This window comes from Nesoenas mayeri (assembly GCF_963082525.1).
Source record: "Nesoenas mayeri genome assembly, chromosome: 3".
Taxonomy (NCBI): Eukaryota; Metazoa; Chordata; class Aves; order Columbiformes; family Columbidae; genus Nesoenas; species Nesoenas mayeri.
Window position 1 is genome coordinate 120235433 of NC_137544.1, and position 17659 is coordinate 120253091.

Below are 17659 nucleotides of genomic sequence, written 5' to 3' on the forward strand. Positions count from 1 at the left end.
AATTCATTTATAAAATATAGTTCAAATCCCATGTGTTTGATACATAATGTATATTCTGTCCAAGTTACCTTTTGCTTTTTATTTTGCCAGAAGTACAAGGAACTACTTTCAGGTAGATAAGAAACTATTCCATAACATACAATTTATTCTCTTTTATATGTTTTTTCATACCTTGTCTTGAGAATTTAACCTGTAGGGTTTCAGCTTTATTTTCTCGTGCTTCCTTTCTACTCTTACAATTTAAAGAGGATGTTTTTTTCTTCCATTTCATTCTGTAGGTAACTCATAATCAGGAGAATGTGTTTGATCTGCAGTGGATGGATGTTATTGTGTTGACACAAGAGTATGTTGAACCTCTCTTGAAAAATATGGCGTTGCATTTAAAAAGGCTTATAGATGAAAGAGATGAGCACTCAGAGGTATGGATGTGGTTTGTTGCTGAAAGAAATGTAAGAAGTAATTTTTGAAAATGATACAGTTCAGTGTTTTTAGAGCCCGTAGGTTAACGTATGTTCTGTTAGCGTATTTAAGGAGGGACTCCTTGATGCCCCAAAGTAGTAACCAGAGTCTCAAACAACTTTAAACAACATTCATCTGTAGTTGATAAGAAGAAAATCCAAAGCTGTATCAGCTGAAGCTTCCAGGAATCAGTGACCCATCAGTTTGCGAGCCAGTCACCCAAAGATGCGTGTTACATTCCTGTATCCTGCTGCACAGCTCTGAGTGAGCTGGAGCACAATCCATACTGGGAGAGGAGGTTTTACAAGCTTGTTGCAAGGCACAATCGTTGTACTGCGTGAGAATCAAGAGACGGAAACATATTGAATTAAAATTGCAAGCTATGAATCAACTTGGTGCTCCCAGATTTGCCCCTCAGTAGAGTGGGGGTATGTTAATGTTGCTGCTATTCCAAGTATTCCTTGGACAGTTAGCAACTGTCTTTGCAGCTCACAGCCTCGAGAAGAGGAAAACAGAAGCTTAACTGTGAGGGGAGAGGATATGCGGTAACACTTTTTACAGCGCAAAGGAAGAGTCACTTTAAAATACAAGAGATCTTCATATAACACCTTTATTTACATGACAAAATAGGAATATTCCTGTAGGTCTGATGCTTTATTCAGTTGGCAAGGATGCCGCTGCTCACTGAAGAACACCAGCGTCTTCAGAGATTTACATTTATCCTCGTGTTCAAGCAATTGTGCAATTAATTACCCAGTCCATTCAAAGCGCTGGTAATTTTGTGGACTTAAAAGTCTAAATTTAAGTAGTTTAAGAATAGCCAAGCAGTAGTGTAAAATAGTTGTGACTATTTGCTTTAGGTATAGAGGTGTATGTAGGGCTTCTAACTTATTATATGGCAAAACTTTCCTGTTATTTGTGCTTCATTTCAGTCTTTGATTTATTAAGGCAGTAAATGATATTTGTTTCTCTGGATGGAATTATGTACTTTTTTCTCTCTATATATATTTATATATATGTTTTTCAATTTCTTAGACTATCATAGAGCTCTCGGAAGAGCGGGACTGTCTCCGTTTCCTACCTCACGCGTCGGCAGCGCAATCTCCGTGCGGCTCTCCGGGTATGAAGCGCACGGAGAGCCGGCAACACCTCTCGGTGGAGCTGGCGGACGCCAAGGCCAAGATCCGGCGGCTCCGCCAGGAGCTGTGAGTACCCTGGGCTGCAGAGCTGCTCATTAATTCATATCTGACTAGAGTTTTAGTCTATCCATATTCATATACGCTTCTGAGAGATCAGCGTTATAGTTGAGGTAGTTTGGGGTGCTACATGGAGCAGGCAGGTGGGGGCTGGAACTGAAAGCCATGTCCTCACCATTCAAAGATTAGCAGCAAAAAGCCCTTTGTAAAAGGAGATAGTGCTGTAGTGATTCCTCAGCAACACCACGATGACGTTACCTGTTTCTCATTGGAAATACAGGAAGAGATAGTCATTTATGGTTCCTTCATGGTTTACAAAATATTTTCACTTAACCTCATCCAAATGCTGTGAAAAATCACAGCGAATATAATTTTTACTTTGTTTTTCATATCTAATGAAAACCTTTTTTATCCCTTCTATTTTATGAAGGAAACTGATTTAGTAAGTACCAGTAGGTACTTTGTCTTCATAGTCGAGGAACAAATCTAAGCAGTAATGAAGAGTTACTTAAAGAGAAAACCAGTAATAGGCCAACGGGGAGAGTCTTTTTCTCCCTATAGCAATGTTTAATGTTTCAGCAGAGCAAAGCGTGTGCAGTTTGAGCTTCAAATACAAATGGTGCATCTGGAGAGATTCAATACATACAGTAACCTGCCTATAGTTTAGAAGCGGCATAAATATATTTTAATCCAGCGTATCTCGTGCAGAGAGGAGACAGGTAAAATGAGATTAAAAGTTGAGCTGCGAATTGTGAGTCCCGCTGCCCTGGCTGGTCCGCTCATAGCAAGGTCTGTGGATCAGATCATCTCTGGCTGGATTAAGCGTCTGGTTGATTTAGTCGGAGGATCCCCTTCCCCCACGGCGTCTTGGGCTTCGTGAACAGTAGAGGACAAAAAGCTACGGCTCTTTTTTTCTGGTGTCTGTATTATTATGTGTCTGCTGAAAGGAGCCCGCCCAGGATATTCTATAAACAGCTGCACCAAGAAAATTAGTGAAAAAATTGCTGTTATTAGCTTGATTGACAGTTAATAGATAGCCTAAACAGTGAACACTGGGATGTTCTGTATAATTTAGCACAATCCTCTCCAGTCTGTAGCTGAAGCATGCAATTAGGGCAACAGTGATGGCTCGGAACAGTTCACATTTTGCACTCTATTTGAATTCAATTCATAAAGAATTTTCCTTTATGTGTAGCAGTATGTTTAAAATATTAGACTTCAATAAATTAGCTTTTGTCTGTAGCATTTGGTAGTAAATGCTGCGTGTATTTGGTAAGTTTAAAATTAGATCCATTCTAGCGTTGAAAATATTCAGCTTAAAATTTATTTATAACCTGATTTTGGCAATGAACATTCATATCGGGTTTAATATGCTGAGATAATTTCATACAAAAGGTCTGCAAAGATTATTTTCCACTTGAATGCAGAACAACTATTTGACACTTGTAATACAGAAACTCCAGGATTGGAAGTAGCACACCTGGTTTGCTCTATTAAGTCCTTTGTGTTTCTATGTAGAACCATAATCCAGGAATGTGAATTTTACAGCGATATCTAATGCAGGATCCATTTGTAGTGTCTGAACGCTTTGCTGTCTGCTGTGGACCCTGACGTTACACACAGGTGGATCCCTGGCTGCTTGTCGGCTGTCCGTGACCTTTCTGAAACAATGCATGGCTGCAAAAAAGGCCATTTGTTGTGAAATTGGCTCATTTAAAACAAACAAACCAACCAGTGTTCTAGTTTTGTTCAAAATGAATATATTTTGTTAGTATGATTACTTTTAGTTTGTATTATACATTTCAGTCAATTAGTTTCTCTTACCTCCTCCTTTTCTGCCTCTGTTTTGTTTCGTGCTTGTATTCCAAGGTATTAAATAATATAGCAACGTGTTTGAATATGCAATATATTTTTTAAAGTGATACAATTTTGGATATGGCAGGATTTTTTAACAGCTGATAATGTGCAGTTGTATTTTGAACATGAGTTATTTTGTGTCTCTGAGTGAATTAAATATTTCCCTTGCACTTACTCATTGTTTAACAAACTCATTTTTGAGTGTTGAGAAAAGTGTTAGTGGGAAGTTAAGAATGACACTGTAAAAATTGTAGTTTTTATTACAAAATTCTGAATATACTAAAGTAGACACTACATTGTTTCCATAAAACTAAGCTCCATGATACGTTTCATCAAACTGAAGATATTAAGTGATATCTTTTAATGAGTAAACCTTCATTCTTCCCTGTAACAAAAATTACAGAAGTATCCAAGTGCTTTTAAAATGGGCTTTACCTGATCTGTGCCAGCATTCATCGGTGGTCATTGGCTGCTTCTCCTGGAAAATACTTGGTCCTTTTGAATGTGTATTTTGAAATTATGTTAAGTTTACTTGCAGATGTGAGTCTCTTGGTATATATTTATGTGCATTGTCTTTTTGCTTTTTTACCAAAATCTCTCTTAACTCTCTTCTCACATGCACCCTCATGTTTTCTGCCCCTCGTAAGAAATCTTAGTGAACAACAAAGATATGAAAAATCTGACTGAATTAGAAATATTAGGTATAGTGTAAAACCTAAAGATATTTAAAGCATAACGGCATACCTAAGTTTTACACTGCAATGTCCATGAAATTCTGGATTACATAAAGGATGTCTCCTGAATGTCAGTGTTTTGTTCTCCAGTGTGATGGTCACTATCAAGTTTTGCAGTCATATTTAACTGCTTTGTGTTCTCTCTTTGAAGCGAGGAAAAGACTGAGCAGTTGCTTGACTGTAAGCAAGAACTTGAGCAGATGGAAGCTGAGCTGAAGAGGCTGCAGCAAGAGGTATGGGGTCTGGAGAGCCAGTGCTTGCAGAGAGCGGGGAAAAAAGGTTGCCACCAATGATTCCTCAAACACAATTCACTCAGATTTCATCTGGTTGTCTTTATAATTTGGGTCTGTATGTTGATAATGCGGGAAAACTTCTGATTCTATTAGGATATGAGTGTATACAGTTGTTGGAGATATTTTAGTATGTTATCTGTAAAATAGAATGCTGTTGTGAAATTTAAAAATGTGTGCATACCTCTCCTTGCAAAAGGTCAATGCAGTTTTCTTGGAAATACATCATCTGCATTGACCCTCTGAAATAGATTTTTTACCTTTCTCAGAATTGACTTCTGCACTAAAATAATGCTTTTAAATAATGAAGCAGCTGTGTTGTCCTCCAGCGTGTGCTGTTCTTGCCTTTAATTGCTGTATTCCCTTCTTTTCTAGAATATGAATTTACTCTCAGATGCCCGCTCTGCCAGAGTGTATAGAGATGAATTAGATGCTCTTCGGGAGAAGGCAATTCGAGTCGACAAGCTTGAAAGCGAAGTCGGCCGCTATAAAGAGAGGCTGCATGATATTGAGTTCTACAAAGCTAGAGTGGAGGTATATAAAGGAAAAAAAATACAGAAACCCATCATTTTTTGTTTGCTGTGGCTTTTTCAAAGTTATTTTGATGACTTAAACATTGAGATGTGAAAAGAGTGTTCCAGCTTCTTGCTCTGGGATACGTGATAGTCAGTCTTCTGTGAGAAACTGCTGTTTTTAGGCAAGAGTCCCTGTGTCCAACGGCATCCAGTTTCAGTTGAAGTCAGCAGTGTTCACCAGAGCTCTAAGCCAGCAGGATCAGTGGGATCCTCTCTTTAGGATATATACCATGTATTGAGAAACCCAAGAAGGATCTCATTAAAAATTAATTAAAAATGAATGAATGACTTCATAAACTGTGTATATCTGCTGCTGTTATAAGGGGGGCTGAAAACATACGATAAAAATTGGTGAAGATGTTAGTGTACAGGCTTTGAAAAGAGTGGAAATTTCATTTAGTAAAAACCCTGAAATTTGTTTACATGTTTCAAAGCTTGTAAACTATCTGATTTTTCAGTCATGCTTGAATAGAGACAGATGTTAATTAGTTGGTTTTGCTTCATAATAGTAATAACTACTAATATTTGTGTAGAGAGGAGTGTGAAGGATAAATATTTATATGTTGCATTCACTGATCTCTTTCAGATTTTGCAGCTGACTGCATGCTGAAGTTCCAAAAGTTTTGTCTTTATGAGTAAAATTGTCAGTTATTCCTTTTTACACATCATTGTTTTCATCAGATGCCATTAAAAACAATCCTCTAGCTACATAAATTCAAGCTGTTCATGACCTATGCAATACATCTTGCCGGGTCACAGCTCAAATCACGGGTATTTATGGGTTGGTTATCAGTTTCTATTAAAAGGAAATACCTTTTGTTGTGAGCTTTTTTCCCTGCTTGACTCTTGCAGGAGTTAAAAGAAGACAATCAAGTGTTGCTAGAAACAAAGACAATGTTGGAAGATCAATTAGAGGGGACCCGAGCCCGTTCTGATAAACTACATGAGTTAGAAAAAGAGAATCTGCAGTTAAAAGCTAAATTGCACGATATGGAGATGGTAAGTGTAAATGGGGGGTGACAGACACCTGGAATGACTTGAATTTCATTTCTATTTTTGATAAAAGAACTTCCAATGAAAATGGTGGGGGAGAAGAAGAAGGGATGTCTAGATTTACTAACACTTGCTAACTAACTTTGCGTTTCTCTGTGGCGTACTAGATACTGAAATATTTTCTGTATGTTGAGACATATGTTTGTAAAAGTTGTGTGTGAATTAATCTTTAAGGAGCGTGATATGGACAGAAAGAAGATTGAGGAACTCATGGAGGAAAATATGACTCTAGAAATGGCTCAGAAACAAAGTATGGATGAATCGTTGCACCTTGGCTGGGAACTTGAACAGATAAATAGGACTACGGAACTTTCGGAAGGTAAACAGGATGATACTCTCAAACTAGTGGAATAGAAACATTGAAAGCTCAGCGGTCAGGCGCATTAGGAAATTACAGCTCGCAACATCTAAAGTGCAGGATCTTTCATCCTCCAGAGAAATGACAGTTTGGGGGTTATTTTTGGGGTTTTTGTTGTGTTTGGGGTTTTTCGGGTGGTTGTTGTTGTTGGTTTTCCCCACTCAGTCCCACGTATCCTTGGAGACACATCCTCCATTAAAAGTCTCCGCTGCTGTGATTCTTGTTCGCTTGGAGATACAAAACCTGTAAATACCTTGGAGCTACATTGTGTTGCCATTCAAACTTCTATACTCCATAGCACAGATCATGAGTCTTCTTGCTTTACTGCTCTCAAAGTTAAGATTCATTAACGCTTCTCAGAGTAATTGTTTGCAGAGATAACTCGTAAAGTGTTGATTCTTCCAAAATAGCGCGCTTGGCCCTACACTGGATCCCATACAAATGATTTGTGGAAACTTAGAAATATGTCCTCAGTCTCAGGAAACAAACCCCAGCTGTGATTAGGAACTGTAGGATGAGCAGAACACTTTATTTTATGCATCTACAATGTTATCTGTTGGGTAAGCAGGATGAGCCATTAATCCTCACGAGCTCTGTTCATCAACAAGGCACCAGAGGACCAGCAAAGGCTTCTGAATCCCCTCAGTCTGCAAACGCAAAGTCCAAGAACTCCAGGTAATAAGTAACCCCTTTTATTTTTTAAAAGGAGCTTTTTTCTTGCAGTGCCCCAGAAATCACTTGGTCATGAGGTGAATGAACTGACATCGAGCAGATTGTTGAAGCTGGAAATGGAAAACCAAAGTTTGCTGAAGACGGTGGAAGAACTGCAAAGTGCCGTGGGTTCTGTAGAAGGCAGCAGTTCAAGGATTCTGAAAATGGAAAAGGAAAACCAAAGACTTAGCAAAAAGGTACTAGTCAGTGTATGGTTGAATTGTGTGTGAGCTGCCTGATGTTGCTTGCTGTTGTCTTTCTAAAGGTTAATCTTATGCATTGCTATTCATTTGGGTGAAGTATTACTAGGATCTAAGGTGTTACGGTGTTTGTAAGTTTATGGTGAAAAAGAAAACCACCTCTAATTGTTTTTTCTCTTTTTTTTTAGTTATTCTTTTTTATAAATGTAACAATGTGACCATTTTATTCAGAAAGATCTTATACAAGTGAGGGAAAAATATTAACATATAGAGATATAATGAATAATGAAAGTGTTTTGTGATATCTGAGAACATTATTTTAGTTTTTGTAATTATTAAGGAGGGGAAAGTATGTGTACATAGGCAAAGACTGCCTGGTAAGTGTAAGCAGAAAACTTGGTTGTGTGTCCTCATTCATAACTGAGAAAGAGAGCAGATGGAACAAGGAATTGATGAGCCAGTGAATGAGAGCAGTTTGTCAGATTTATCTGTGCTGATCTACAGTATTCTACTCTCCAAATTATGTATATCAAATACAGTCATTAGTGATATTTATAGACAGAAAAAAAAAATGGAAAAAAACAGGGACTAATTACAGTGGAGTTGAAGTGTGTGTGCATCTGAAATAGCTTTTACTTCAGCAGATATTTCAGATGTTAGAGAGACTATTCTTAGAGAAGAGTAAGAGATAATTAAAAAAATAGATGGGAAGAAATCCCTGCTGTATTCCACACTTGCACGCTGCTTCTCATTTCTTACCAATGTGGTCTATTTTGCAGCACCTGTGTCCTGCTTCGAGTGTCGCTGTGGTCCCAGAAGGGCGGCTGGGAGGGTACGGAGAAAGGGACAGGTCTTAGAAATGAGCACACGTGGTTATTTTCGCCTTTAAACAGTTTTGCTGTTTGGCGACATTGTGAGCTGGACCTATTCCACAAAACAAACCTGTGTGTTTAATTCCCAAGTAGTAATCATAAGCGTCTCTTGAAATAGTTAAGTAGGGTCCAACAGCTTTCAAACCTTGTATGTTAAAAGGGACTTGGATGAGCACTATACATCTCACAAAATGGAATTTTAAGAGAAGAAAAAAGATGTTTGGGGAAATATCCAAAGCCTAATAAAATCCGTCCACTGTTTTAAATGCAAAATACTTTATGGATACAATTTTCTAAGCCAGGGAGAAAATTCTGGCAGAAGTGAATTTATTCCTAGAAGGGATTAATTGTTTCAGATAAAGAATAGAAAACTCCATGTCATTCTTTCCTTTAACCTTCTTTATTCATTTCTATAAGTGTACCTTCAACCCAGCTAAGAGGAATGCTATTGTCATTTTTAAGTACATTTAGGAAAATCTGTTTCTTTTTCCCTAGCTTGAAGAGCTGGAGAATGAAATGAGCCAAGAGAAACAAAGTCTTCAGAACAGTCAAAATTTGAGTAAAGATTTGATGAAAGAAAAAGCACAGCTTGAAAAGACGCTTGAAGCACTTCGGGAAAACTCAGAGAGACAAGTAAGTAGCAGAATTAACGTCTTAATGCTGCGTTGTGCTGTGCTTTTGTACAGGCACAAAGGGATTGTGAGGGTAGCAGATGTGCCAAAAGGACGTATCTGCAGAAAATCGTTTTTCCAAGACCTGCAGCCGCTCAGAGACGTGACTCATCTTTAGCTGAGGCTTTGCTCTGAGTTTGAGAACTCTGTAGCGTTTTGTAATGCTCCTGTGGCTTTCCCGGGCTGTGTGCTTGCTGTGGTTGCGTAGAGGGTGTAGCTCAGCCAGAAGAGTGAACGAGGAGCTCTGGAGGGCCGCCAGACACCCCTGCATGGACGAGAACAGGTTCCAGGCAGCCTCTGAGGTCGTGTCGGGGTATTAATGACAATTACAGCCGCCCGTCCCGCTGCTCATTCTTCCTCCTGTGTCGCTTGTGCATCTGGGGTAGGAACCATCGCATCCAGCTTCATAATATCGCCTTATACTCAAATGTTTTCTAGCTGTGACTCATAGGCGGAGAGCAGAATTTATTTTTGGGTGCTGGAAACTGGCACCTGGGGCTTTGGAAAAGATTCAAGATGCATTTAGGAGGGCACTCAATGGCACTGACATATTAATACCTGTATCTCAGGGTGCTGACACCTACTAAAGGGCTTTGCAGAGCGATCCAGAGGAGCTGTGGACAGCAGCCAATGGGAAACGAGTTATGGAAACTTCTGGAAATGCCACTTTTAGGCATCAGCTCCTCTAGAAGCAGAACTGTAGTTCTCTTTTGTAAATTCCACAGATACTTCTTGCTGAGATTGGCATTTTTTTTTTTGTTTAACTTAAAAGTACAGTATTTTGGAATACAGAATTTTGTATTTCAAAAGTCCTGGAAATTTTTAAGGGCCAAATTGAATCAGTAAATTAAATTCCAGACTTGAGAAAGAAAGAGAGAGAGTGAGTGTGATATTACAACAATTATTTATATATTGTATTAGGAGTGTACTCGAGAGAAGAAAAGACTAAAGCTTTCTGTAATAAGTCCCATTCAACCACCAGGGATCCATACATTGTTTTGAACGTGTTAGAGTAGGACTCATATTTCAATGGGACTATTTCTGCTTTAAAATAATCTGCTGAGGAGCTGTGATGTGTTGGCAGCATCTTTCATGTCTTTCACTAATCCTCTGCTGAAACTTAGTGGAGGGGGCGGAACAAGGTTCATTTGATTTCGTCAAATTTATGGAGGTGTTGATTGTGATTTTTTGTTAAATTTGGGTTCTAGAAGCAGAATTCTTGGAAAGGAATGATGCATGTTTAGTGATGTTCCAGGTTAGGTAAGGAAACATTACGAAATTGTGGTTTTAGACACCTGTCAATTAGTATATTACTAATTATTTCAGAACAGTTTGTCATTGCTGGGAACAGACACATAGATCCTGTAATTAATAGTTGTGTTGAGAATTAAATATCAAAGAACAGTCTATAATTTTCTCAATCTGTTTTCCATTGCAACCAGCACTTGGGCTTTTCTCAGAAACAGCTGATTGTTGAAACATCCCTTATGCTGTGTTATTAGTGTATTCTTAAATATTGATCTAAGCAATTTTCCGATTTTGCTGTCTGTCACCTACCCAGATAATTTCAACTGATTTAGAGTAAGCGGAAGAGTCAAGAAATACTAAAAATGAAGATGTAAATGCTGCCTTTGTCCTTAAAGTAGGTCTGGGAATATGTTACCTGAGAAAATAATTCTGTTCTAATATGAAGTGTTTTCCCTGGAAGCTGTTTTGGAACAGCATGTCCGAGGGTTCTTTTTAACTCAAAAATTGACGCAGCTTTGTTTCTTCACAAAATGTTACTGACGAGATCAGGGTGCCCTCAGATCCCACAGACCACTTCTAGTTCTTCCAAGTGAAATAAAGGCGCTTTTCTGGCTCCCACACCTATTTCCATCTCGAGTTGGGTTCAGAACTTGACTGCACTTTGTTCTTCGTGGACACACATCTCCGGAAACTGCAGAGTTTTAAGAATCTAAATCTGGGTAAACACAAATGAAATGAAGCTAAGAAACAGCTACAGCTTTGCTTTGTGTTTCATTAGTTTTATTTTTTATGTTATATACTAATATCCAAGAGGAAGATACTTGAAGATTCACTTTGACTTACTTTGTTGTCAAACTTCCACCTGTGTACATACGCATTGTTTGTAATGCTGCTAATAAATACCACTAGAGTAACTCAAAATAAATACAAAATACGATGTAATCTTATCATCTTATAGTAGCTTTCAGTTTATATATGGAAGTAATTACTTGTTGGCTTGTCGCTCACCAAAGTTTACGATTTTCTCCCCAAATTAGATTAAGCTATTAGAACAAGAAAATGAACATTTGAATCAAACGGTCGCTTCTCTGAGACAACGCTCCCAAATCAGCGCTGAAGCGAGAATGAAAGAAATAGAAAAAGAAAACAAAATCCTTCACGAGTCTATTAAAGAGACCAGCAGTAAGTTAAATAAGGTTGAGTTTGAGAAAAAGCAAGTCAGGAAAGAACTGGAACACTATAAAGAGAAAGGGGAGAGAGCGGAAGAACTCGAGAATGAGCTGCATCATCTGGAGAAGGAAAATGAAGTACTACAGAAAAAAATTACTACCTTAAAAATTACTTGTGAGAAGATCGAGGCCTTAGAACAAGAAAACTCAGACCTGGAAATGGAAAACAGAAAACTCAAAAAAACTTTGGATAGCCTAAAAAATCTCACTTTTCAATTAGAGTCCTTAGAAAAGGAGAATTCCCAACTCGATGAAGAAAACTTGGAATTAAGGAGAACAATCGAATCCTTGAAGTGTACAAGCATTAAAGTGGCACAGTTACAATTAGAAAATAAGGAGCTGGAGAGTGAAAAGGAGCAGCTGAAAAAAAGCCTCGAGCTCATGAAAGCCTCGTTTAAGAAAACGGAACGCTTGGAAGTCAGCTACCAGGGCCTGGACACGGAAAACCAAAGGCTGCAGAAAGCCCTCGAGAACAGCAATAAGAAGATTCAGCAGCTAGAAAGTGAATTACAGGATTTGGAGTCTGAAAATCAGACTCTGCAAAAGAACTTGGAAGAGTTAAAAATCTCTAGTAAGCGCCTGGAGCAATTGGAAAAGGAGAATAAGCTGTTAGAACAGGAGACTTCTCAACTGGAAAAAGATAAGAAACAGCTAGAAAAAGAAAATAAAAGGCTTCGGCAACAAGCAGAAATTAAAGATAGTACTTTAGAAGAAAACAACGTAAAAATTAGTAATCTGGAAAAGGAAAATAAATCTCTATTTAAAGAAATCGTTGTATATAAAGAGTCATGTGTACGCCTGAAAGAACTAGAGAAAGAAAATAAAGAACTCGTGAAAAGAGCTACCATTGATAAGAAAACCCTGGTGACTTTACGAGAGGTAAGCAGAATGAGTTACCATTCCTATTGCGCCTGTTTGTTGTGTAGAGGAATTACAGCTGTATTTTTGCAGAAAGCTTACATTTTGTATTTTTTGTGCTTTAGTCTGTATGCTAGTAGCATCTTCAGTGGTTGCAGTAGGGAAAGTGTTAGATAATCAAAAGTTATATAATCGTAATCAGACAGAGTAACAACCATATTACATGTAAGGTTGCTTACGGGCTGTCCTGGAGCAACGCTAAATTGATGTTGTTCAGGTTCTTCACATGAGTATTTGTTCTGAAACATTTCCCCTGTACCGTAATGTTCAAGACCAAATCTGAACGAGAAGATCTACAGAAAGGGCAGAGTAAACAACGAGAGAGCAATCAAAATATATATTATAATCAAATCAAATCAATAAAGTTACAATGGAGTGTCTAAAATCGGTGAGACAACACTTGGAAGGAAAGGGGAGTTAACACTGAGTTAGTCAGGTCACATAGGGATAAAAGACTCTTGCCCCAGTGCTTCTAGGATTAATACTATGTTATTTTATTGATATGATTATACTGACTGTATTTTTTTTCCGTGCCAAGGACTTGGTGAATGAAAAATTGAAGACTCAACAAATGAACAATGATCTAGAAAAACTTGCTCACGAACTTGAAAAAATCGGCTTAAACAAGGAGCGTCTCTTGCACGATGAACAGAGCAGTGATGACAGGTGAGAACATCAGGGCCTACCGGGAACAGGGTGGAAATGAGGGGGATTTGGTTCATAAAACCGTTTTACACACAGTTTTTGTCCATACTCTTAGATTTTTAAGGCACACTAATAGACCCCAAACGGAATTCGCTGTTCTTTGAAATTAATAAAGTAGTTGATGTGCTTTTGTATTCCACTGTGAATGTGAGTTACCACTTGTTGTTACTGAGAAATTTCTTGAAGTATGTCAGTAGATGCAGGTAATGTATCATTAAAACGTTTAATGTTCTAGTTAGCAGCAAGAACAGGAACAGCAAAATATAATAGGCCCAGAGTGCTGTTGGGTTTTTTTTGTTGTTCTTTTTGACAGAGTGACTGCTAGAAATGTTTCTGTCACATAATGGTTACCTTAGACTGTCTCTTTCCTTCCGACTCTCCCCCCAAGAGGAAGCTGCGTTCCCGCTGGCAGTGCCGGGGCAGGATCCCATAGTTGGGTGTCTCCAGCTCGTGGTTCTGGCTGTCGCGCTCTGCCACACCTGCCCTTGGGAAGCAGCTGCTCCTGACATCTGTTTCCTCTGCTCTGTGCTGTGTTCTGTCTCAGCCCGCGGGGATTTGGGGAAGATTTGTGACAGGAGAAAAGCAGACTGGTGCGGGCCGCTGGCCAGTCTGTATTTCACCATGCTATTCATTTGCGCTCTTTAAATAACACAACCCCAAACAAAACAAAAACTCGTTGTCATGAGTTGCTGCTACAACTGTTTGTCGCGAACACGTAGATTGATTTGGTGACTTCCATATCAAAAGAAAACCAAACAACTTTTTTTTCCAGCTTCCCGTTCTTGATGCCAGTGCTGTGTTACTGGGCTGGTGCCAGGATCCTGTAGGGCGAATCTGTTGCCACCTCTTGCTTTCTGCTGGGGTCTATGATCTGCCTTTCCCAGCTCACAGATGAGGACTTCGGTCAAGAAGAGTCCTCAGAACTTTGACTGCTGTGATTTCTTCCTATTTAAACATGAGTGTGTAGCACACATTGGTTTGTCCACAGGTGAATACACTATAGAAAGAAGAACCAGTCCTTGAGCTCAATTGAAGCATAAACAGTTTAGACTAAGAAATTCAGATGGAGCAAGATTTTTCTAAATCATGTTCTAGATTCCAAGTGATTGGAGTGAGTGCTCCTGCAAAGGGACAGAATATTGTTCTGGAAAGGTACTTTTGCAAATTATACTACCTGAAAAGATTTCTGAGTCTACTTCTACTTCCAGACAATGGCTCTTGTCTTTTCCAAGCGCTCATACTTCCAAAGGTCAGCTCTTGTGGGTTCACTTCTCACAGGTTAGTTGGTTTGTGACGTTATATGAATTTGACTTTGGGCTGCGTAATACTAATGTTTGCTCTGAATTTTATAGGATAATGTTATATTGGATCTATAACTCATCCTTTGGAAGAAAATTTGGAGTTGTGTCTGTGGAGTGGGGAGTTTTATCCATCTTCCTTTACATTAGAATCTGTAAATGACTTTTTCATGTACTTATGGCACCTATCCTGACCCGTTTTGTTTCTTCCTTTGCTTCTAGGTCAGCTATGTGGGGGAATCATGCAAATAAGTAATTTTCTTGTCCTTCCCTGCACATTCCTGTCATTTGCTTCTACTGGCTAGTCCTTTCTCAAGGAGTCGGGGCACATGTTTTGCTATGTATATATTGTATATTAAGGCTTGTGACCAGAAAGTTCTAGATGTGAAGGAATTTGGGCTAGGCTGCTGTTTTAAACATCTTCTCAAACTTCGTGTAGAGCAGGAGGGCTGTCAATAGGTAATATTTGTTTTGAAAGTGGAAATGTTGGTTGTTTTGAGCTTCTGCTCTGCCACTATCCTGCCTTTCCAGGTCCCCAACTTTTCCCTTCATCCAAAAGGTATCTGGATTGCTTTCCTTGTATTATGACAAAGGTGAGGCGTTCACAGTTGCGGCATCAAGCCTGGGTTCGTGATGGCCAGAAGTACACGGCGGTGTATTTTCAATCTGCTTCTCTCGTTTTGAAAGAGAAATTTAAAATGCACAATTTTTCTGTCCCTGCTTGTGTTTTTTGCTGACGGTTGTGGCAGCACTTCAGAGTCTGCAGTGGGACCTACACTGACCACGCTTGATGGGGTAACTTCGAAGTGTTCCCCATTTTCTCTTGCCTTTCCAATGGCTGCTGTCTTTAGACAGATAGATTTGTGGATTTTGACCCTGAATCTGAAATCTTCAAATCTCGATGATGATAGAAAATTTATACCATCTTCCATTATTAGGTGTTGAAAAGGAAACCAGATATTTGGTCTTTGCTATTAGTCTTTTTTTCTTCTTTGTTTTCTACATAACTGTATAACTTTTTGGTAACTAATTGTTATTTGTAGCTGAAGATATGCGTCAGCTGAAGATGAAATGCTATCTGTTCTACTTGTCACAGGCTGCCTCCTGTTTCTTAAATCCCTGCGAATTACTTGTCATACCTTAAAATCTAGGCTTTTGATCCTCCTCTATGATGCAGGTGGACAGCTTTCTGCTTCATTCCTTACCATTGCTCTTCTGCTCCAGTTCCCGACTGGATCTAATGCTGCTGTTCATTCAGGAGTCTCTTGCAATCTCTTCCGTTCACTAAGCTGATAGATTCTTCGCGGTCAGGATGGAAGAGGGGGATATTAGTGGTTTATTTCAGCTGACCCTGCTGTGGGGAGAAGTGGGTGCTTTCCAGATTCTCAGCGCTGCTTAAAAGTGATTAATGAGTGTGGGTTTCAGTATTTTCTAAGAAGGAGATACTGTACTAAACGGATGTATTATAAACCTGACCGCTTCTCTTCCAAATACGCGGTTTGGGTTTTTTAGGGTGCCTTACAATCTTGTTAAATATGGTGAAAAATAAGGTCAAAAAGCTTTCCACATCGGGAGTGGTAACAGTCTTAAAATATCGGCAGCTGGGCTGAGCGAGCAATTTGCACATTCATACACCCAGTGAGTGTGCACCTGCAAAGTGCTACGCTCCCCTCCTTCCTCCTCCTCTTTGTGAGCTGCCAGGAAATGGAAAATGATGAGAATCTTGCTCTCCAAATACTTCACACTCTAATTTAGTTCAGGTCCCCGCTGGATTCGCTGGAGTGGAGCCAAAAGGAAGAGCGTTGTCATCACAGCCGCTGCCGATCCAGATGAAGGCAGCACCCTCCTGCTGTGCTTAACAGGCCTGTTTGTGTGGCTAATACGTCTTAAAAGAAGGATTCAAAGATATTTTCCACTACTGTCTTCTCTTTGTTTTAGACAAATGGGTACTGATACTGGGGTGTTGTCATGCTTTTGATTAGAGTCAGCACACAAGCACTTTCAAATGTAGCTATGAGGGTGCCCTCTCAGGACATCTTAGAATTTAAATACCTCAAATCAGACTTTTTGTGTGTGTTTTGATCAGTAGGTACAAGCTCTTGGAGTCAAAATTAGAATCCACACTTAAGAAGTCTCTTGAAATAAAGGAGGAAAAAATTGCTGCTTTGGAGGCTCGTTTAGAAGAATCAACAAATTTAAACCAGCAGCTCCGTCAGGAACTTAAAACAGTAAGGAGAACAACCTTTGTTCTGTAAGATTAAATTACTGCTGTACCAGCTAGTGTTATTTCTACACTTGGCCTTCTGTGTAAGACGGCAAAAGATGAGCAGTGTTCACGTAATGTAAAGGAGGACAAGGACATGGTTGGGTTTTAAGGCTCCAGTAATAAAGACGCAGTGTGAAAACCACATGAAAAGGTTTTGAGTTTATTAATTGGTCATTGGTGGATAAATACTCCGAAGTTGATTTGATTTGGGATAGCAAAAGTAGCAATTTTCAGTTCCATTTTCTGATCTACCTTGAACAGCCTGAGTGCGCTGGCAAAACAAAAAGAAATGCGGTAATTAATAAACGAGGATGTAGCAAGTGGAAAATTCTAAACCTAACGTAAGTTGCCCTAAATAATTTCAGGTGAAAAAGAATTATGAAGCTCTGAAGCAAAGACAAGAAGAGGAACGGATGGTTCAGAATTCCCCTCCGAGAAGTGGAGAAGAAAATCAGTCTGTCAATAAGTGGGAGAAAGAAAATCAGGAAACTACGAGAGAATTATTGAAAGTGAAGGATAGATTAATCGAAGTGGAAAGGAATGTAAGATGTTTTCAATATTATTTCAATTTTAATTATTTGTTGTGAGCTGTTCCAGTAATATGAAGGAGAGTATTAAGACAGTATGCTGTTTATCACCTGGTTTCTGTCCCAAGCGGAATGTGAATGAAATGCAGTTCATGGAGCAGCCGGGAATGCTGCAAAGCACTTGACCCGCATGTAAAAGGAAATGTGGAAACCTGAATTTGCCATTTTTTATCCACAAATATCTCTTAAATCCCTCTTATATAATCTTGACATACATGAATCACGGAGATTTTTCCCCTATATCTCCATAGATACAATATTAGGTACTCGGTTTTTTTCCAGTCCTAACCTGTAGGGATAATATCACCGTGTGTTACTTTGTTATATGAGGTGATTTTATTCCACCCTGTAAATCTCTGCAAAGTCCCGATGCTTTGTGTGTGTTGGTCGCGAAGTTCAGTAAACGGCTGTGAACTCAAATTCTCTTTGTTT

General features: G+C 39.0%; 1 protein-coding gene across 3 annotated transcripts in view; it reads left to right on the top strand.

Moving 5' to 3' along the window:
• Positions 1 to 17659, top strand: part of CCDC88A (coiled-coil domain containing 88A) — a gene marked incomplete at its 3' end in the record, with an annotated part of 56958 nt that overhangs the window by 23885 nt on the left and 15414 nt on the right. For 2 of the 3 annotated variants that reach the window (XM_080341928.1, XM_080341930.1), the window contains exons 7-18: positions 279 to 419; positions 1495 to 1664; positions 4398 to 4479; positions 4912 to 5070; positions 5964 to 6110; positions 6339 to 6483; positions 7246 to 7430; positions 8801 to 8938; positions 11262 to 12332; positions 12910 to 13037; positions 16461 to 16602; positions 17006 to 17182. In XM_080341928.1, the coding sequence (XP_080198054.1) occupies positions 279 to 419; positions 1495 to 1664; positions 4398 to 4479; positions 4912 to 5070; positions 5964 to 6110; positions 6339 to 6483; positions 7246 to 7430; positions 8801 to 8938; positions 11262 to 12332; positions 12910 to 13037; positions 16461 to 16602; positions 17006 to 17182 (2685 nt within the window). The remainder of the gene's footprint in view (positions 1 to 278; positions 420 to 1494; positions 1665 to 4397; positions 4480 to 4911; positions 5071 to 5963; positions 6111 to 6338; positions 6484 to 7245; positions 7431 to 8800; positions 8939 to 11261; positions 12333 to 12909; positions 13038 to 16460; positions 16603 to 17005; positions 17183 to 17659) is intronic. The other variant, XM_080341929.1, reaches the window with a different exon arrangement.